Raw genomic sequence first — 22,045 nt, 5'->3', positions numbered from 1 at the left:
CTATGCACTACTTAAAAATGCGTCTACAGTTTGTCGTTCGTCGTTTGTTAGTTCTAACTTAAACTTTGAATCGATCAACAATATTCACGTAATTCTGTTGAGAAAACGTTATATTGTATAAGTAAAGGCTTTGATTAGCGTCAGTAGCAATTTTGTCATGAAATTGACCACCATAGCAGCTTTTATTAGATAATGTATACCACTTAAACGCCATCATACTTTAATTTATATTTGATTTAATTATATTGCTTTTTATCAGTACGAGGCATGTTTTGAATAATTGATAATTTTAAGACATCAAAATTAATAGAAGTACCGGAGTTCTTGATACTTTCCAGAGAGATTACAAACGGAAGTAAAGTTATGTTTCTTAATTCATTACGTTCTAAGTTATTCTTCACTCATCTGAAAGTTTTTTTCTAAAATAATCAGAGTATCTTATTCAAAGTCAGAGAAAACCTTGGTCTATTCACCTGACAGTTTAGTAAAAATGGAGAAGTGCCATACTTCTTGCAGGAGTAAAATCAACCAGTACCAAAGATGATATGGTAGAAACTCCTGTAGTCGACAATCAAAATGTCCCTTTGCTTGCAATGTTTGACATGACAAAAGTAATCAAGCGAATCAAGGAATATATATCAGACGCATTCGAAAATATGAAAGGAAATTTGACTGTAAGCATAAGGAAGGAAATTAAGGACTATTTTGATGATATGGAGCAGAATTCCACTGATGCTATTTCTGAAGGTAACTTCATTTTTTTTTATATTTCCGTTGATATGAGGTAATTACTTAAGCAACAACCATTCATTTCCTGTTGTGACATTATTTTTAGTTCACTTGACTTTTTTTAAACTTTGTTTTTACTTTATTTACAAACAAATTATCCCCAATTAAATGGTTGTAACTTTATATTTGAAAATCCTTTCTTAGATATTTTATTTGTTTTCAATAAATTTATAATCAATATTTTATATCTAAAATAAATTATAAACCAATCAGTACCCTTTAAAAATAACACAGATAAGGTATGTTTTGAAAAAAATTGTGCAATCACAATCAAAATCAAAACCTAAAAATATAACACTAATGGTTTACTTTTTAAATTGTTACTTGGATGGAGAGTTGTCTCATTGGCACTCACACCACATCTTCCTATATCTACTCTTATAGGTAACAGGTATGTTATTCTGTGATTCAGTATAGAATTATTATTCTCGAAGAATTTACACTCCAATTATATGGTCTAAATTTGTAAAAAAATAACTTGGAATGTCGCACAAAGAGCTTGGATTAAACAGCTCTAGCAAAACTGGTACAAATGTAGTCCTAAATATTCTTTAACATTATTAAGAAGGTATGGAATTTAAAAAATCACTAATTAGTTCTTCTTTAATTTCTTTTGGTATCAGACATCTAATAAAACGAAGAAAATCTATCGCCATTATACATGTTATACTGGATACCAAACTTCATAAAACTCCTTATAAAGAACGATATATAGCTGGATCATCAAGATGTTAGACTAGACATCTTTCTAAAGTACTGACTACTATTCTTTGTACAGTAAAACATGACCTCCAATATTGTGATGAGATATATTCACCCAGTTGTGTCAATCAAAGTGGATTCTTAAAGATTCTAAAGATCTACTGCCTAATCGTAAATCACAATTACTTGGCATTGATACATCCAACATTTAAGTGTTTCTTCTGTAAGTCTCATTACACATTGTGTTATATTACTCGCTTGTTGTTTCAATTCTATTTTTATTTTCTTTGTGGATGTAAAAGTTAAGATAATGAATCAGTTCATCTACATGCATATGATTTTTAGAAGAAAACTCCACATGGTTTAAAAAAATGTAATCCCAATTCAATGTTCAATTTTCCGAAATGTTTCTGTACTAAAATAAACATCCCTCACCCGGACTTGTTTTTGTTTAATATATTTATTAGTCTTGGACAGCGGTATACTACTGTTTTCTTTATATACAGCCAGAAGGACTGCGGAAGAAAACATTAAAAAGGAAATTAAAGACAATTTTGATGATATGAAACAGAACTCCACTGATGCTATATCTGAAGGTAACTGCATGAGTTGTATTTCTTATTTACGCTATATGCTTAAGCACCAACCATTTTGTAATTGGTAGGCCGTCAATGGAAGTATGGAAGTATCTACAGCCAGTAGATTTTTTTTTCGATCATCTCAGTTTCTGTTAACCCTTGAGTAAGAACAGAACGGATCATCCTAGAACATACAGCAGTAATCATATTTAACATTTGAAATACAGATATAATAGTGGTATATAAGCTGATTGTCAATGAAACAACTTAACTATCTAGTAAAGACAGGAAAGCACAAATGCAAGTCATTACATTTCACCCAATCAACATTAGACAATGCGAAACATCTTACCATTAAGTGACAGAAACATGGTTACAGCGTAACCTGCATGATCCGACACCTTCGTATTCCAACATCATGCTTTAACTGACACATTTTCATGGACCCAAAATATTATTTTTATTTATGACATGTATGATGCATACATATTATTTCCCGTTTTCATTTTTTAACTAGTTAACCATCAGATCATTCATAACTTAATATGTTCTGAATTTACTATTATTTCATTTACAGGTAAATTTTATAAATACACATGGCAACAAACCACTTTATTCCTATTTTTTTTACATGTATAAAAAATTACAAATGATAGAGATGCATGAACACAAATAATATAATAATGTGGGATCACCAGATTTTTTTATGTGGGACAATCAGAACTCTAAAATTTAAAAAAAAGAGAACAGAAAGGAATGGAGCCTATCGGCAATACAAAATAATATATGTCTATGCACTCCTGTTTTTATAGATTTAAGAATGCAATCAATATGTACGTTTCATGTTGGAATTCAATTCAGCATTTTGCAATTAGTTTCAGTAAATTATGGTCGATTTTAATATTCATCTTTAACTTTTTTGGCGGTCACCAATTGTGTTTGTATGATTTATATTTATACTGAACTACTTTGATACTTTGATTTTGATTTTCTCGAATTTCAGCGCTTACTCCTCGGGACTGTTCTGACTTAGATAGAAAAAAGATCAGGAGTGGTGTGTACAAAATATTCCCGGAAGTTACAGCTGGATTGAACGCGTACTGTGATATGGAGACGGATGGGGGAGGATGGACGGTTAGACATTAAAAACTTTCTCTAATTGCCTGCAATTTTTAAGCGCGGAAATATATATCACGCTTAAGGTGGCTCGGGTGTCTGCCTCCATCTTAGATTTTGGAGTAGCAGATCTAGATATCAATCGGTCTGGATCTCTATTGAAATGTGCAAATATTTAGTGTAATGTGTATTTCATGTTTAAGACAAAAGACATTTCGGATTTATTTTTTACAAAACACAATATTTTCGTTCAATTCATTTTTTCATTTGTGCCAAATAAGGGGAAATAAGTAAGATAGTAGAAGAGTTAACTCAGGTAACGTAATTTGATAATAGAAAATGTTATGAAATAACCTCTTTCAATATGTAGTGAGTAAACAAGTTTAATGACTCCATTGTTTCTTTTCATTATCTAAAAGCATGTTCTAAGAGCTATCTTTTCACATTTTATTCTCAAATTCTATGGTGTAGTTTTCTTTTTATCAAAAAGAATTTATTCCAGTGAGCTCCCTTAAACGAGATTATTCTAGTTTTTTTGTATTCGAACTATTATTCCTGTTCCGTTCTATACTGCGTTACACCTTACACTCATGTTAATATTATGTGAAGGGTTACGTATCGTTTCTGCTTAGATCGATTTTAGGTTATGAAGGGTTGCGTATCTGTACTGTTTAGAATGAAGTTTGATCGATTTTAGGTTTAGTGCGCCTATATGTTTTATTTATAAAACTTCCAAATTTGCGCTTCTATCTTGTGAAATATCAACGTTCATTTAGGAGACCCTGGTTGTATACATCGATTCGTATCTTTGAATTTGAAAAAAAAGCAGACTATAAGAATCGATATTTTATGAAATTTGCAAATTTGGAGAGTAGTTTGTAATTAATGTGCCAGACTTTTCTTGTTAATATCTGTTAATTGTGTGTTTTATCATATTTACGGATGAATTAAAATCAGAATTATTCTAGTTATGTTTGATTATATTTGTAAAAAAAATCTGCCACATAAGGGAAGATAACTCATGTACAGTAAAATGATTTATGAATTTACCTATTTTATCATGTAGCAAGAAAACTAGTCCGGTGACCCAATTTTATATGTCTCTTATCTAAAAGCATACTATCAGAGCTATTTTTCTTTCCGTATCATAAATTTCTATAGCGACCTTTTCTTTTAATCACACACAATTGGGTTTTCCATGCGTGATGGCAGTTTTGCACAAACTGTTGCTTAAAAACCCCAGGTAACCCATACTTTTTCTTACATTTGTTGAAAACGTTTTCTTAATGTCCCTCCTTTCATCTACTGTGAATTATTTTTGGGGAAAAATTCGGATTTTACCTAGAACGAATTTAGCATCGCTAAAAGAATATTCTTAAAAAATTCATAAAGAAAGGCGACAGATACTAGAGTGACATTTAAACTCATACATCGCACTGGCTAAAAAAGAAAACAGGCAAACAACAATACAAAAACATAAAAAAGACGTAAATACTGAGTATCACGAATCCCACCAAAAACTAGGGGTGATCTGAGATGCTTTAGAATGGTAAGCAGCTCCCGCTGCACCCGCAGCGTTGCATGACATAATATTGAAAAAACTACAAGTTTAAACTTCGAGGCAAATAAGTTATCCTACTGCTTTGAACATTAATAATTGATATGTGAATTTTGCTTGTTTCCACAAGTCGAATTTTGAAAATAAATACGTCATTCATTTTTTAGTTTTTACGTGACGTCTTTGGGGTTGATAGTACTATAGATTTTTCAAATTATGGGCGCGAATTGAGGCATTGAAAGTATTTTTCTAACCCTGCTAGAAGCACAATATACTAAATATTTCGTTGATCAACTCCTAGCCATTGATCAAATTGTTTCGAGTTTTTCAATGGACATTTTTCATTATCCGATAACCGCCGAGATAAGTGACTTACTGTAATTTCTATTAATACATTAGTGCATATGTGTCATGTTATACTTACAAGTATCTTCCATTATAACCATATAGCAATTGTCATACTACCTTGGAAAACATTTCATGTTTCATACAAATACATTTTTGGTTCATATAATTAGTTTTTAACGTTTCATATCTTAGGTTTTTCAGCGCAGACAAGATGGTAAAGTAGATTTCTATCGCGGCTGGTCAGAGTATGTAAAAGGATTTGGTGATGTCAACACAGAATTTTGGTTAGGTCAGTATATGTAGTTTGAATAATTTATGTAAAGGCAACATGAACAATTTTTTACGGCTTACTTGAGTGAATCAAAAATGTCCTTCGTATTTCTAACCTTTTAACAGAACAGGTAAGTGCATTAACTTGTATGTGACATTAGTTGAAAGTTAAAAGTCGACGAAAATATGAAATAAGAGATTGAATTTGTAAATATCAGTGGCAAGTATTACAATTATCTAAGGACTAGAACAAGTCAATTGGATATAAGTATGAATTCTGCTATGTCGACACGCATATCAATATTTTAACGTGCTGCTTTACAAATAAACTGCCCAAAAAGAAGACCACCTAGTCGACCCAAGACACTGAAAGTAACTTTAATATCAAATAATGGTCCTCTAACACATTTAATGTGAACGTTTTTTATATGTTGATTACGAAATGATTTCTTGCTTAGTTTTAAACAAGAAATAGTTTAAGCTGAAAAAAAGACAAAAAAAATATGTGGCGAGTATTGAGAGAGTACTACCCTAGATTCCGCCAAATAATGAACTTTAAAACACAAAACTTTGTAAGAAGAATTGTTTATACCTAAAATAGTCAAATGGGTACAAACTGCTAATGTACGGTTTTAGAAAAACAAATGAAAAAAAAACCCAGGTCATTACAATCATGTTCGACTCAATGTTTTATATGTGTTTTTACTATGTATGTCTTGTTTTGATCCTCCACGAAGGCAAACAAGAAAACAATTATATATTTGTATTAAGGGGAGAACAATGATTAAAATGTTTATCAGTATGCATATATTTGTTTTCTCTATTTTTGTGATTTGATTTTTCGTTTAAAGGTAATAATAAACTTCATGATTTAACATCTCAAGGAAGTTTTGAACTCAGGGTAGATCTGGAGGATTTTAATGGTGATAAGGCTTATGCCAAATATTCTACCTTCAACATTGGCGATCAGTCGACCAACTACATACTGACCGTATATGGCTACAATGGAAACGCAGGTATTATAAAAAAATTTGTCCAATGATCATGAAAAAAGGAACTTAAATGATTCCTATTGGCTATGGTTGTTTATTGTTTGTGTTATTTAGAAGTGTGATCTTTATTTAACAATGACTGGATCAGTATATAACACTTTTATACAATTCTTTCAGTATAAGACAAAAACGCATTGGATAAAAAATTACTTCAAATAAAATCGGGTTTGACGATATTGTCATTGTAAAACAGTCATGGTTTATTACTGTGTTCGGTCCTTACCCTTTGGTTGCATTTGAATATGTTAAAAATCTTAGCAAACAGATATTAATGTAAAAAAAAATAATAAAACAATCAAAAATAATAAAGAGATTTTTTTTGTGTATGCTTAAACAATTTCATTCATAAATCTATTTCTTTAACCTGTTGTAAGGATAATTAGTTTAATTAGACATTTAAATCTTAATTTACACTGATGAACGAAACAAGTATTTCTAGATCTGCAACATTACAAACAAAATTCCGTACAGTACAATGTTCATGAAAAAGTCCACGACAAAAAACTTCAACATGAGACGGACTCAATCTTATAGTCCGCTTTAAACAATTATGCAATACGGTTTGAAAATCAGAGCCACAACCGGCATAAAGAAAACATTATTTTTAACCTTTTGATATCTGACCTATAAGATACGCGGTCATAAAAAATATCAAAATGCATGTTAAAAGTGAATGCGCATGTATTTGCCATTCCTTGTATACGATGAATACTTTTTGTATCAATATGTCGAAACATCAATAACAAATGCCAATTTACAAATCAAAATATAAATGCAATGCTCTCTGCTTTAATTTATAGCAATCATGTCGATTTTAATATTATACAACATAGGTGATGCTCTCTGGCGTCATCACAATCAGGCTTTCTCGACAAAAGATAAAGATAATGACTTGGATGGTGGAAATTGTGCAGAAACGTACACGGGAGCTTGGTGGTACAACAACTGTTATGATAGTAATTTAAATGGGCTGTATGTCGGAAATCAAACTGATTACTCAGGCATCAATTGGTATAAATGGAAGGGATATCAGTCAATGAAAACAACATCGATGATGATACGTAGGATATGATCGTAAAAATGAAAGCGTTCATTTTGAAAAAAATGATTTCTTTGTGTTTACTTCTTTTGTGAGATTTAATTGATTTTTGTTTGTTTGTAAATGATGTTCATTTTAATAAATGTAACGCAGATGTCATATTTTTTGCTGTGGTTAGTTAAAAGGTCGATATTTCTGATTGTGAACTGGTTTTTTCCACAGGGATATTACCAGCGCAGTTATACATCGTGTTTGCTGAAATTGTTTGAATTAATACAACTATGCTGTAACATGATTTAAGATATAGTTTCAAGTATCAAGGAATGTATCTTCCTTATGCTATGTTCTGATTTCTCATTCGAAATGGCATTAGTTCAGGTCTTTATTATTTTTATCAGCTCATAAAAGCTAGTATAAGTTTAGGTTTTTCAAATGTGTTGTCATCGATCATCACTGAAAAGACATTTATTATCGAAATGTATATCTTGTGCAGTAAAATGTATGCCGTTAATATTATACATTGTTTAACTCGATGGTTTTCTAATGGTACGACTTATGTGTACACCATTTTGACTGCTGGATTATATCCCTCTTGGTTGTTTAACCAATTTTGTCAATATAACGGAACTTTAAACAACTGTCATACAAGTGTGAGATTGGTCTAGCTGGAAAACCAGGTTTAAATGATCGTTTTGTTTTATCGGGAACATGCCTATAATATTTAACGAACATGTCAGGTGTTTTCCATTCGTTTTGCTGGATAAGTGGTCTTAAATTTTGGTGTTTTCAGATTTCATGGATTCCGAATTTTAGAACATACCTTGGAGTAAGGTTTTTTTGTAAAATTTCTCTTCTTCTAAACATATGTTATAAACGTACCCGATACAAATTATTCATTTAACACGATATTTGCGTACGAAATCGTCTTGTAATAAAATCTTTCAATGACACGAAAACACATGCACCTAAAAGTTTTTACAAATGGACAAAATATATCTAATCATAATGATCAATAAATATTTTAACCAATAAAAAATATCCTTAATTAGTGTTCTATGCCGTATGTCAAACAACAACCAAAGTATCAACCGCTTGAAATCCTACAAAAAACAATGAGACAAGTAATCTATGTAGAAATTGGCTAGTCAGAAGGTACAGTTAAGCATAGTTTTGAGTTGGCATGTGTTTTTTTCATAACCTGCCCCTTTCAAGGGTGATTGTTGATCTTGTTAATTTTCTAAAAACTTTTTGTCACATATTCCGAATTCTCTGATTTTGTAAATGAAATGTCATCAAAAAAGTTTGCCGAATAACTGCTTTTCTTTTCATAATCATATAACATTTACGTAAGTTAAATAAGGCATTATTGATGTTTGGAAAATCCTTGTTATTTTTCATAGATTTAGTAGAAAACGTGATGCAATAAAAGAAGGTATGAAAAGTAAAGATTATATAAATTTTTAATGACATATATGTTCTACTTTGATAATAACACATGGGCTTGTTAATAGTCCCAAACTAAATAGGTCGAAAACATAGAAGGTCGGGAATTTGAACTATAGGCCGAACAGATGGTTTTGCCGTTCGGCGCGGAAATTTCGATTAGGAATGAGTGACTAAGTGATTCCTCGAAGACTTTGAAAATTTATTATTTTAACACAAATGATTTAACTTAACACCCGGACCGGATTTGTCTGTGAATATAGAACTTGTGTCGAACAGTTAAAAGGGCTTTTATTCCTAACTGACAATATCTATGACATGAGTTACATCGGGTTCGATAATAAAGTAAGAGTGTTGTTTCACATCATGTAGACTGCAAATATGTTTTTATTTGTTTTAAAAAAATACAATCCTACATAAACAAACAACTGGATGAACTACTTACAAAAGAATAAATTATAAAATTGAAGAATTCAAAGTGCAGTGAGGAAATGAGGAGCGCTATAAAATTTAATATATGTGGTACAATTGCCAATGAGACAAGTTTCCAACAAATGACGTTGAAGTTGGCACTTATAGGGAACTACCTTCTTCAGTGAGCACAACCAACATAGCATAGCATGTCAAGAAAGGCATAGAAATAAATAGTTGAATTATGACAATCGTTTGTTTGCATTAAATTAAGACACCAGTAGTATACTACTGTTCTATATTGATATATCAATAGGGAGAACACCAATTCCGGTAACCAAGGGAAACACATAAACTAGAAGAGGAACACAACGGAACAACATAAACACTGAAGTGCAACAAAAACAAACTTACATACATGTAGAAACGGTCTATTTGATAATAACTACCATATTCCTGTTTGGGTATATAATTAATTATCAAAGGTACCAGGGTTATGATTTAGTACGCCAGACGCGCGTTTCGTCTACATAAGACTCATCAGTGACGCTCATATCAAAATAAAGCCAAACAAGTTAAAAGTTGATGAGCATTGAGGGTCCAAAATTTCCAAAAAGTTGTTTAATCCAATTTCCAACTGTCTGTGAAGATAGACCTTTAAAAGGTTTCTTAGTTGACCTTAATAAAGGATCAGGTTGAACTTCATGTTTACCCACATGCCTTAAATGTTCAGATCTCAATTTATATTCATGTATACAAGAAATAACACATACTTTCTTCTTTGAAAATGTGCAGTATTTCACTGATCTGTTATAGTAATCTTTTTGTGTTTTAGACAGACCCGGTAAATGAATAACTATACTACTTTTGTTTCTGGAAATGAATATTCTGTCTAACCTTGCAATTTCAGATATCCTTTTAGGTGCTGCCAAAGCCAATAAAATTGATAACTTTTTACCTAAAACTGAAAAATCAAGTTTTTTGTTTATTGGTAAAGCGGATAAATATTTGAGAACAATATCCAAATCCCATGAAAATTGGTATTTTGGTAAAGGTGGGTTATTTTGTAGAACACCTTTCATTAATTGTTTTACTATAGGTAATTGACCAATTGGGACGCCCTCTATATATGGCAAGACTGAAGATATGGCCGAACGGTGAACATTTAAAGTTCTGTATTGATACCCCTTTTTATACATTCAAGAAAAAAAATCTGTCTTATGGCCTTCTTGTTTAAAAGTCCTGTTATTTCTTTGTTTATCAATTCCTGATTCTCTTGATTGAAAAATGCGTGATTTGGTATTTGCTTTTGGTAAGGTGTTGCTAAAAAATATTATTTTATTCCTTTTACTCACTGGAGAACCCAAGGATCTTTTGTTATTGAGTTCCAATTCTGGAGGAAAAGACTTACCCTCCCCCTACAGGAATAGAATTTTGATTGATAATGCAACTCATTGGTAATTGGAAATAGTTTTGTATATGACTTAAACTTTTCTCTTGACCTTCACGTTCTATCAGTTTGCAGGTTTCTTGAATCCTTGGTGGTTCTGAGGTTGGGTCTGAATTGGTTCTGGGTCTGGTTCTTGCGCCGATTCTGGCGCTTACCATAACTAATCCCCTGTCTGTTCTGTGACTGGTTTCCCTGCCAAGGTATCTTACCTGAAACTTGTGGATGGAGAGCTTGTCTGCCGCCCACAGACTGCAGGTCGTAGTACAATAACATTTCTCTAAGTTCTTTGTTATCCTTGTTTTCTTTAGCCAAAGCTTTTAGAAATTGATTACCAAAAAGTTGACCATTAGATTTTGCCAAAGCTCTCTTGTCTTTCTTCTCATATAAAAAATCTAACTATCTGGCATTGTTTTAACTAACATTGCTTTTCTCCTGTCAGTGTCATAAACATAGCGAGCATTACCTGCTAGCACAATAGCCCTCTGTGTTAACTGAATTACATCAGCAGGGTTCATACCTTGATTATCTTTCTTAATCCTACGTGCTTCTGACCATAAACGGGACAGAGGAATCATAACATCTAGAATGCGTAGCTGTGTGTTAATTTAAATAATAAATATATAATCGATATATTTTGCAATATTTTTTTTATTTGTACAAAATTTACAGATATCTTTGAGATGACAGTTAATTGTATTATTAACAAAGCTGACAGCATGGTGTGATTTTTTTTTTCAAAATGAAATAAATTTCGCCCGCATCCTTGGTAGTCTGTTTGGTTCAAACTGAACAATATTTCGTAGTACAATTTTTTTCTGTTTTCTAAATTAAGTCGAGCTCTAAATCGCCTGAAATTTGAAGAAATGTCACCACAAGGTTTGCCCTAATTTTTGAAACACATTAAATAAAATCCCCATGTTGAAAACATACAGAAATAAGATTGCATGCAATTAAAGTATGACATGAATTGGTGCACTAAAAATTATTCGTATTTATTGAAAAAGCAAAAAGGAAAACAAATATCATACAGTAGATAATAGATATTAGATAATATTTCTTAGTTCAACGGCATGAATCTTTGATATATATATGTAACTATTCTGAGAATGCAATTAATCAGGAAGAAGTATATTTACTTGAATAAATATTTACGAAATGAAACATTTTTATCTTAAAATTGTTTACTTATGACATAATTCAATCACAGTAATTTTACAAGTTATACTGCAAGAGACGAACATGACCACGGTTGAATCTAGCATTGAAAGAGGGGGGTATGAAAACAAATGTTCAACTCTGCTACAATTACATGTTCATGGTCAGTGTCTGTCTAATGTTATTTGTAGATCTCTATGTTTGAGTTATTTTTGATATTTTTATCGTGTACCGAAAAAGAACTCCATGTAATAAATGATGATTAATGAAATATTAGAGATAAACGAAAGCATAAAGTATAATGACAAAGAAATTGGTTGTCTTTTATCAAATGGCAAAATCAAAAGCTCAGACACCACCTACGAATGGAAAACAATCGTACATGTATTTATAATATTCGAACGTAGCTAGAAATCCTATGTATTACATCACAAATGCATATCACAATTCAAAACCGATAGATCGATTAATGTACAATATAAAAAAGGAAAAAGGAAAACAAATATCATACAGTAGTAGTATTATGAGTGAAGTAAGTAGTTTAAAAAAAAATTGAATGACATTATCGATTTAAAATTAGAATATTGTTTATTGCATCTCTACTGCTGATCGTGGCACTATTGAAAGCTTAATGATAATTAGAACATTAACACGAGACAAATATTTTTCAAAGAGGGTTTCACATCGACTATTTCGGAAAATATTAGATGAAAATCAAGGAAAAATAAGGACGAGTGATAAATAGTTTTAATATCAAACATAGCTTACGTTAAACCGAAATTTGGTTCACAAGATAAGGTTTTAGAATAAAGAGAAACATATAGAAAAGTACTTACGTGCGTCATCGTAGTTCTGCTGGTATTACCAGAATTATCTTCATATGATTAAAACGAGATTTTAAAGAACATATCTTGTTTTATTTAGTGATAATAGAGTAATGAATTCATTTGATATCTTATTTGTTTTTTGTTATTTTCAATTTATTTTCACACATTGCTTTTTTGTTAGATAATATATACTCATTTAACGAATGAATCTTTCATGTCTATATCTAACTATTCTCAGAATGCGTTTAATCAGTAAGACGTATATTTTGTTTAATCTTAATCTTTTGAACGTCAAAGGGAATATAAGAACCGGAGTTCTTATAATTTTTCAGAGAGATTAAGTTAAGTTTTTTTTATTTCATAACGTGGTAGGATATTGTTTTTCAAAAGTATAAGTACAACTAATTTAAAGAAAGAGGGAACATTCACTTATACAGTTGACAGACCGTTAACAGAAAATGAAAACGATTTTCATTTTTATAGGATTAATTTGTTCCGTACTACTTGCAGGAGTAAAATCAAAAAGTACCGGTGTTGATATGGTAGAAACTCCTGTGGTAGATAACCAAAATGTCCCGTTACTTGCAATGTTCGACATGACGAAAGTGAACAAGCAAATCAAGGAATATGTATCAGACGCATTCGAAAATATGAAAGGAAATTTAACAGTAAACATTAAGAAGGAAATTAAAGACTATTTTGATGACATGAAGCAGAGTTCCACTGATGCTATTTCTGAAGGTAACTACATTTATTATATTTCGTATATACGGTAGTGGCGTAAGCACAAACCATTCATTTCTTGATATTTTAAGACATTTTATTTGTGTTCAATAAATTTCGAATCAATTTTTCAAAATAAAAAAATAATAAACCTATTTGTTCTCTTGAAACATAACACGAAAAGGTATATTTTGGATTATTCTTGTAATCACAATCAAAATCAAAACCTAAGAATATCCACTATCTTAGGTAACAGGTACGTAATTTTGTGATTATATAGGTTTTTTTATGTTGTTTTGGAAGTATTTACACTCCAATAAAATTGTCTTTATGTGTAGAAACAATAACTTGGAATGTCTCACAAAATAGCATGGAATACATAGCAAAACTGGTAGTCCTTCATATTCTTTAACATCCGTAAGAGGATACGGAATTTTACAAAATTCAAATATGTCCTTAATTCTCCTTCTTTTGATATCAACACAAAAAAAACCCGAAGAAAATCTATCGTCATTATACTGGATACCAAAACTCTGAAAAACTTCTTTTAAATAATGGTACATAGCGGGATCATCAAGATGTTTGACTAAATATCTTTCTAAAGTGCTCACGACCGTTCTTTGAACATTAAATCATGACCTTCAAAAATATAATGATGAGATATACTCAACCAGATGTGTCAATCAGAAGTGGGTTCTTAAATTTTTTTAAAGATCTACCGCTAAATTGTTGATCACAATCTCTCGGTATTTATACATCCAACATTCATGTATTTAGTTATGATGTTTTTTTCGTGAGTCTAATTGGACATTGTGTTATGTCTTCTCGCTTGTTGTTTCAATTCTATTTTTATTTTCTATTCCAGGAATGACTGTAATATATTTTCTGTCAATGGAGAAATAACATAAAAAAAACGTGGTGCACATTAAAACCAGCGTAGTCTTCATAGACAGAATTACATAACAGTCATTTCTTATAATTTAATTCTTAATTCCATTTTCAACCGAAGTAAATCATAAAAAAACGTTCATGTCGTCACTGTCCCATGACAAAATTATAATAAATTATCAATAATAAACAAAACTACGTCAGCCAATCAGGAGAAGTGTTACATCAAAAATTGAATTACATGTATGTTGAGATAGTGAATCAGCTAGTTCATTTACATGCATATGATGTAAATTTTATGAATCCCTAATTGCAAAAAATCACCTTTTTCCAAGATTTATTAATATGTTCAACAAATTAAAAAAAAAAGTAAGAGAAACATGCACACAACTAATATAATAATTTCGGACAATCGTTTTTTTTATGTGGGACAATCAGAACTCTAAAATTAAAAAAGGAGATAAACTGATTATTTATATGGGACTATCAGATTCTAAACTTAAAAAAACGGAGATATGGATGCAATCAATTTGTACATTTCTTGTTGCAATACAATTCAGCATTTTGCAATTAGTTTGAGTTAATTGGGGTTGTTTTTAATATTCAGGGTTAATACTTTTTTGACAGTCACTAATGGTGTTTGTATGAATTATGTCTATACTGAACTACTTTGACACTTTGAATTTGATTTTCTCGAATTTCAGCGCTTACTTCTAGGGACTGCTCTGACTTAGATAGAGAAAAGATCAGAAGTGGAGTGTATAAAATATTCCCGGATGGAACAGCTGGATTTAACGTGTACTGTGATATGACGACGGATGGCGGAGGATGGACAGTAAGACTTTTAAGAATTTCTCTAACTGGCTGTTAATTTTAAGCGCAGAAGAATACATCACTCTCAAGGGGGCTCAAGGGTCTACCTCCATCTTAGATTTTGAAGTAGCAGATATCAATTGGTCTGGATCTTTATTGAAATGTGCAAATGTTTAGTGTAATGTGTATTTCATGTTTAAGACGTATAATGTTATTACCAAAAAATATGCGTTTAATCGTATTTCCGGATTTATTTTTAACAAAACACACTATTTACGGTCAATAATCTTTTTCATTTGTGCAAAATAAGGAGAAATAAGTTAGCTATTTAGAGTAGGAGATTTAATTCATGTAAAGTAATTTTATCATAGAAAGTGTTGTGAATATACTTCCTTGTGATATGAAGCGATTAATCAAGTTGGGTGACTCCATTAATGTTTTAATAATCTGAAAGCATGTAAAAGTCGAAATATAGAATTATAAGAGCTATCTTCTCACATTTTATCTTCAAATTCTATGGTGTACTTTTCTTTTTATCAAACAGAATTTATACCAGCGAGCTCCCTTGATTGCATATTATTCTAACTGTTTGTATTTTAACTATCATTCCTGTTCCGTTCTATACAACGTTACAACTAACTATCATGTTATTATTATGAGAAGGGTTGAGTATCGTTTCTGCATAGATCAATTTTAGGTTTAGTGCGCCTGAATGTTTGATTTGTAACTTCCAAATTTGCACTTCTATCATGTGAAATACCAACAAACATGTAGGAGACCCGGGTAGTATGCGTTGATTCTTCAGCAATCAGTTTGATCATATAAGTCGCATCTTGGAATTTGAAAAAAGCAGACTATAGCTATAGGAATCGATATTTTATGAAATGTGCAAATTTGAAAAGTAGTATGTAAATGATGTGTAAGACTTTCCATGTTAATATATATTAATTGTGTGTTTTATCATATTTACGGATGTATTTAAATCAGAACATTTATGTTTGATTCTATTTGTAAAAAAACTTTGCCACATAAGGGAAGATAACTCATGTACAGTAGGAGATAACTCAGATAGAGTAATTTTTATAGTAATTTGTGAATTTACCTATTTTATCATATTGCAAGAAAACTAGTCCGATGACCCAATTTTTTATGTCGATTATCTGAAATCATATTATCAGAGCTATTTTAAGTTTTCTTATCTTAAAGTTCTATTGAGTAGTTCTTTATTAATCAAACAAAATTGGAATTGCCATGCGTGATAGCAGCTTTGCACAAACTGTTGCTTGAAAAACCCCAGTTACCCATACGTTTTCTTATACCTTTTGAAATGTTTTCCAATTGTCCTTCCTTTCATTTTCTGTGATTTATATTTGGGGAAAATCAACATTCTAGCTAGAAGGAATTTAACATTGCTCAAATAATTATTTTTAAAACAATTCATAAAAGAAAGGCGACAGATCCTAAAACAGGGACGAAAGATACCACAGGAACATTAAAACTCATACTTCATGTACGTCGCCATGGTTAAAAAAGAAAACAGACAAACATTAGTACAAAAATATAAAATGTACGTAAATACTGAGCAACAAGAACCCCACCAAAAACTTAGGGTGCCTTGAGAGGCTTCAACATGATAAGCAACTCCCGCTTCAGACGTGGCACCCGTAGTGTTGCATAACACAAGAGTGAAGAAGCTACAAGCTTAAATTTTCAAGCAAAAAAGTTATCAGACTGCTTTAAAAACTGATAATTGATATGTAAATTTTGTCTGTTTACACAAGTCAAATTTTGAAAACAAATATTTCATTCAGAAACTTGTGTTATTTTCTAGTTTTTAAGTGTCGTCTGATAGTATGATATATATGTCAAATAATCGTGGCGAATTGTGGCGTACAAAGGGTTTTTCCGCATCATGTCAGAAGCTAGATAAACCACAAGATACTAAATATTTCGTTAATGAACTCCTAGCCATTGATTAAATTGTTTCGAGTTTTTCGATGGACATTTTGTATTATCTGATAATCACCGAGATAAGTGTCATATTGTAATTGATCTCTGTTATATGCGTAAGTGTATATGTGACATGTTGTACCATTATAACCATAAAGCAATTGTCATACTACCTGGGAAAACATTTTATGTTTCATACAAATACATTTTTGGTTCATATAATTAATTTTGACATTTCATAACTTAGGTTTTTCAGCGCAGACAAGATGGTAAAGTAGATTTCTATCGCGGCTGGTCAGAGTATGTCAAAGGATTTGGTGATGTCAACACAGAATTTTGGTTAGGTCAGTACATGTAGTTTGAATAATTTATGTAAAGGCAACAATATATGAACAAGTTTTAACGACTTATAAAAAATCGACGAAAATATGAATAGATTGAATGTTTAAATACCAGTGGCAAGCATTAAAACATCTCAGGACGAGGACAAGGCAATTGGATACAAGAATGAATCCTGTTTTGTACTTCATTGACACGAATATCAATATTTTTACGTGCTGTTTTACAAATTAACTGTCCAACAAAAAGACTATTTATTACCTATAACTTCCAAATAAACTCATCATAGATACCAGAATTAAAATTTTTAATATACGCAAGACGCATGTTTCGTCTACAAAAGACTCATCAGTGACACTGGAATAAAAAAAACGTTAAAAAGGCCAAATGGAGTGCGAAGATGAAGAGCATTGAGGACCACAAATGTATAAAAGTTTTGCCAAACACAGCTTAGGTGTTTGTGATATTTCTGTAACAAACACGGATAACTTTTTATTTAGTTTTTGACATGTTGATGACGATGAGATTTCTTGGTTGGTTTAAAAAAAAGAAATAGTTTTAGGAGAGAAAAAAAACATATGTGGAGAGTATTTAGAGAGTACCAACTTAGATTCCGTCAAATCATGAACTTTATATACACAATACTAAGTGAAACAAATGTTTTATTTGAATTTGATGAAGTTACAAACATAAGAAGAATCATAATACCCAAAATGAACAATCATAAACTGCAAATGGACGGTAATAAAAAGTAAAATCACAAAAATACTGAACTTAGAGGAAAATCTAATCAAAAGGTCCATAATAACATGGCAAAATAAATTAACAAAACACATCGAAAATGAATGAACAAGAATTGTCATATTCATGACTTGGTACAGGCATTTTCAATTTTGGTTTTATAGCGCTAAAACTCTTATTTTGATGACAGTCTCATTAAATAACACACCGAATACAAAAATCCGGGTACATTTTAATTATGTCCAACCTAATGTCCGATATGCGTTTTTTTTTACCATGTATGTCTTTGTTTTTATCATCCACCAAGACAAATAAGAAAACAATTCAAGATTTGCATTAAGGGGAGAACAATGATTAAAATGTTTATACAATGCATATATGTATATACATCTATTATTCTTTTTTTTTGTGATTTGATTTTTTTGTTATAGGCAACGATAAACTTCATGATTTAACTTCTCAAGGAAGTTATGAACTCAGGGTCGATCTGGAGGATTTTAATGGTGATAAGGCATATGCCAAATATTCTACCTTCAACATTGGAGACCAGTCAACCAACTACATACTGATTGTAAATGGCTACAGCGGAACCGCAGGTAATATTTACATTATTTTCATTTAATATGGGACAAGGAACTTAAAAGAGGGACGAAAGATACCAAAGGGACAGTCAAACTCATAAATCTAAAAAAAAACTGACAACGCCATGGCTAAAAATTAAAAAGACAAACAGACAAATAATAGTACACATGACACAACATAGAAAACCAAAGAATAAACAACACGAACCCCACCAAAAACTAGGGGTGATCTAAGGTGCTCCAAAAGGGTAAGCAGATCCTGCTCCACATGTGACACTCGTCGTGCTGCTTATGTGATATCAAATCCGGTAAGTAGTATAATTCATGAAAGAGAAGGGGATTGTAGTTACGACGAAAGGAACATATCCGATATCCTTTGTGAAACGGTTATTCAATAACGGTCAACCAACTCGTGATGGCGCTCGTAAAATTTACGAAGGAATGATTTTGGTTTCATAGCTTCCTTGTGAGCAGCAACCATCTATCAAGAAAAGCATGATAGGAAATGCAAGCACGGGAATATCGTATCAATTGGGAGATGCAGGTGCTGCTGGAATCTTGCTTTCCAAGCGGTTCCTGCATGAAGTCGGCCTCATAATAATAAAGAAATAAGTCGGTAAGTAGAGGAGCACAGTTTGTTCTCATTGGAATGCCGACAGTCTGTTAAAAAAAAACGGCCTCCGAACGTAACAAATATGGTGTCAATAAAAAAATCAAGCATCTTGATAATATCAGTTTCAGAGATTATTTTGTTTGAATCAGAGTGATTCTTTACAAAGTAGGATTTATTCCTTCCTAAGACAAGATACTTGTACCTACGTTAGCCATTCTTTTTTATGAAGCAAAGCCATACCAACTCTTTTAATTTGTCTTTTAGTTTGGAATGTAAAATACTTGTGTAAAGAGTAGAAAAGTCAAATGTTTTAATACTGTTACAAGATGAAAGAGAGTTAGGATGATTTCTTAATGTTATCTAAAAGGGGGATATTTTTTTAACAATCACTGAATCAGTGTAGGACTTTTATACTCGAATTGTATCAATAGACAGAAAATATAAAATGATACATTTTTCGCAATTTGACTCGTCTTTTATATTCAAACAATCTGATACAACATGACTATTTTCATTTTCCTCTTTTCACATTATGGAAGAAAACCAGTTAAAATTTACGTTGTAATTTTTTACGTTATTTTCAACAAAAAGAACATTGCAAGTTGCATTTACGGTATAAACAAAATGAGCTTACAACACTTATGATCTGTAAGTTAACAATATACATTTAGGTATAACAAATTATCGCCAAATATTAGCGTTACAAAAACGTCCGAAAAATACAACTTCATGAAAAATGTCCATGAACCGATATACTGATAAAATCGATCAACAGAAACAAAACACAAAACCAATTTGAAAGTTCGTATTATAAATTCATACAATAAAGTTCGAGCTCTGATCAATACCAAGAATAATAAAAAAGCAATTACAACTGTTTGATTTCAGAATGACAGACTGACGGACAACATATGCGCCGACCAATTAGCTGCTCTGTCATAAAATTATCATTGTTAACATATTTTTATATTAAACAAGCATTCATTTACCTTTTTTGTGTATGAATAATATTGTAAAGCTTTTTTCAAGCCAATATGTCAAAACATCCATCAGGAATGACAATCTATAAATCAAACTGCAGTCTAATGCTGTCTGTTTTAATCTATATCAATGTCGATTGTACGTTTTTAAATTTTATATAAAACATTAGGCGATGCTCTTGAGTACCATAACAGACAGGCTTTCTCGACCAATGATAAAGATAATGACTTGGCTAGGCGTAATTGTGCAGAAGTTTACAAAGGAGGTTGGTGGTACAACGACTGTCATCATAGTAATCTGAATGGGTGGTATTTGGGAAATAAATATGATGACAAAGGCATGCGTTGGAATAAATGGAAGGGATCTCAGTCAATGAAGACAACATCGATGATGATACGTAGGATATGATCCTAAAAAGGACAGCTTTCATTTTAGTAAAAAAGAAATCATTATGTCGATTTTACTTACTTTGTGAAATATAAGCTTTTTTGTTTACTAGTGATGTTCACTATAAAAGATGTTGTTAAACGAACTTCATGATGTTATCTTTTTTTTTAAATATTTCTTAAAGGTTTATATTTCTGTTGATGACCTGTTTGTCCCCGCGGGTCTTACCAACCTAGTAATACAGTGTTTTTACAGAAATTGTTTTAACAAAATATGCTGTTACATAATTCTAAATATGAATTCAAATCAAGGAATGTATCCTCCTTATGCCCAGTTCTGATTTCTCGATTGAAATGGCATTTTTTTTATCAGCTCATAAACGCTCGAATAAGAAATGTTTTTCAAATATATAGCCTCAATAAACACTGAAAAAAACCCATTTATTATCTAAATGTACATCTGGTGCAGTAAAATTGATGCCGTTAATATCATACATAGTTTTTATAGATTGTTTTCGAATGGAAAGACTTATGTGTACACAATTTTGGCTGCTGGACCCCAACTATAATCCAATTAACCAATTATATCCCTTTTGGTTATTTAACGAATTTTGTCAATATAACGGAACTATAACATGTTTAAACAGCTGGCATGTAAGTGTCAGATATTGCTAGCTGTAAAACCAGATTTAAACTACCCTTTCCTTTCATCGGGAAAGTGCCTGTTACAGTTGACGAACATGGCAGCTGTTTTCAATTCGTATCGTTGGGTACGTAGTCCTACATTTGATGATTTTTGGTTTCCTGGATTTCCCACTTTTAGAATAGACCTAGGATTTACTTCTTTTTATAATATTGTTTTTTCTTTTAAACAGATGGTCGTAAGCGTACTCAAAACATAGTGATCATTTAACACGATATGTGCGCACGGAATCATCTTGTCATAACATCTTTAAGATCAATAACACGAAGACACATGCACCTGAAAATTGATAAAAATGTACAAGAGATATATTTACAATGACCAATAAATATTTTTGATAACAGATATCCCTTAATCAGTATTCCATGCCGTTTATCAAACAAAAACCGAAGTATCAATCGCTTGAAATTCTATAAACCACTATGAATAGTAATCTATGTAGAAATTGGGCTAGTCAGAAGGTACAGGTTAGCCTAATTTTGAGTAAGCATATGCATTTTTCATAACCTGCCTCTTTTGAGGATGATTGCTTATCTTATTATTTAAAAAAAAATAATTGTAGAATACTACGAATTCTCTGATTTTGACA

General features: G+C 31.4%; 2 protein-coding genes across 2 annotated transcripts; both read left to right on the top strand.

Annotated features, from left to right (window-relative positions):
- The first annotated feature begins 505 nt into the window (after nt 1-505).
- On the top strand, nt 506-7,527 carry LOC134711193 (ryncolin-1-like). The gene is made up of 6 exons (XM_063571647.1): nt 506-747; nt 1,998-2,087; nt 3,073-3,203; nt 5,284-5,380; nt 6,213-6,377; nt 7,247-7,527. The coding sequence occupies exons 1-6, from the start codon at nt 546-548 to the stop codon at nt 7,483-7,485; spliced, it is 924 nt and encodes a 307-aa protein (XP_063427717.1). The 5' UTR covers nt 506-545; the 3' UTR covers nt 7,486-7,527.
- A 7,530-nt stretch (nt 7,528-15,057) lies between these two features.
- On the top strand, nt 15,058-20,775 carry LOC134709334 (ryncolin-1-like). The gene is made up of 4 exons (XM_063569500.1): nt 15,058-15,184; nt 17,360-17,456; nt 18,624-18,788; nt 20,537-20,775. Exons 1-4 carry the CDS (start codon nt 15,158-15,160, stop codon nt 20,773-20,775), a joined length of 528 nt encoding a protein of 175 aa, XP_063425570.1. The 5' UTR covers nt 15,058-15,157.
- Nucleotides 20,776-22,045: the final 1,270 nt, after the last annotated feature.

This window comes from Mytilus trossulus, chromosome 3, assembly GCF_036588685.1.
Source record: "Mytilus trossulus isolate FHL-02 chromosome 3, PNRI_Mtr1.1.1.hap1, whole genome shotgun sequence".
Taxonomy (NCBI): Eukaryota; Metazoa; Mollusca; class Bivalvia; order Mytilida; family Mytilidae; genus Mytilus; species Mytilus trossulus.
Note: the sequence above shows the minus strand (reverse complement) of the source record. Positions and strands in the feature narration are given on the sequence as shown.

What these genes read in the sequence shown, in the direction of transcription:
- LOC134709334 (XM_063569500.1), top strand. Translation starts at nt 15,158, where the DNA reads ATGACGACGGATGGCGGAGGATGGACA. An exon ending in CGGATGGCGGAGGATGGACA is followed by an intron (nt 15,185 to 17,359) that starts GTAAGACTTTTA and finishes TTCATAACTTAG; the next exon opens with GTTTTTCAGCGCAGACAAGA. An exon ending in TGGCTACAGCGGAACCGCAG is followed by an intron (nt 18,789 to 20,536) that starts GTAATATTTACA and finishes ATAAAACATTAG; the next exon opens with GCGATGCTCTTGAGTACCAT.
- LOC134711193 (XM_063571647.1), top strand. Translation starts at nt 546, where the DNA reads ATGGTAGAAACTCCTGTAGTCGACAATCAAAATGTCCCTTTGCTTGCA. An exon ending in CACTGATGCTATTTCTGAAG is followed by an intron (nt 748 to 1,997) that starts GTAACTTCATTT and finishes CTTTATATACAG; the next exon opens with CCAGAAGGACTGCGGAAGAA. An exon ending in CGGATGGGGGAGGATGGACG is followed by an intron (nt 3,204 to 5,283) that starts GTTAGACATTAA and finishes TTCATATCTTAG; the next exon opens with GTTTTTCAGCGCAGACAAGA.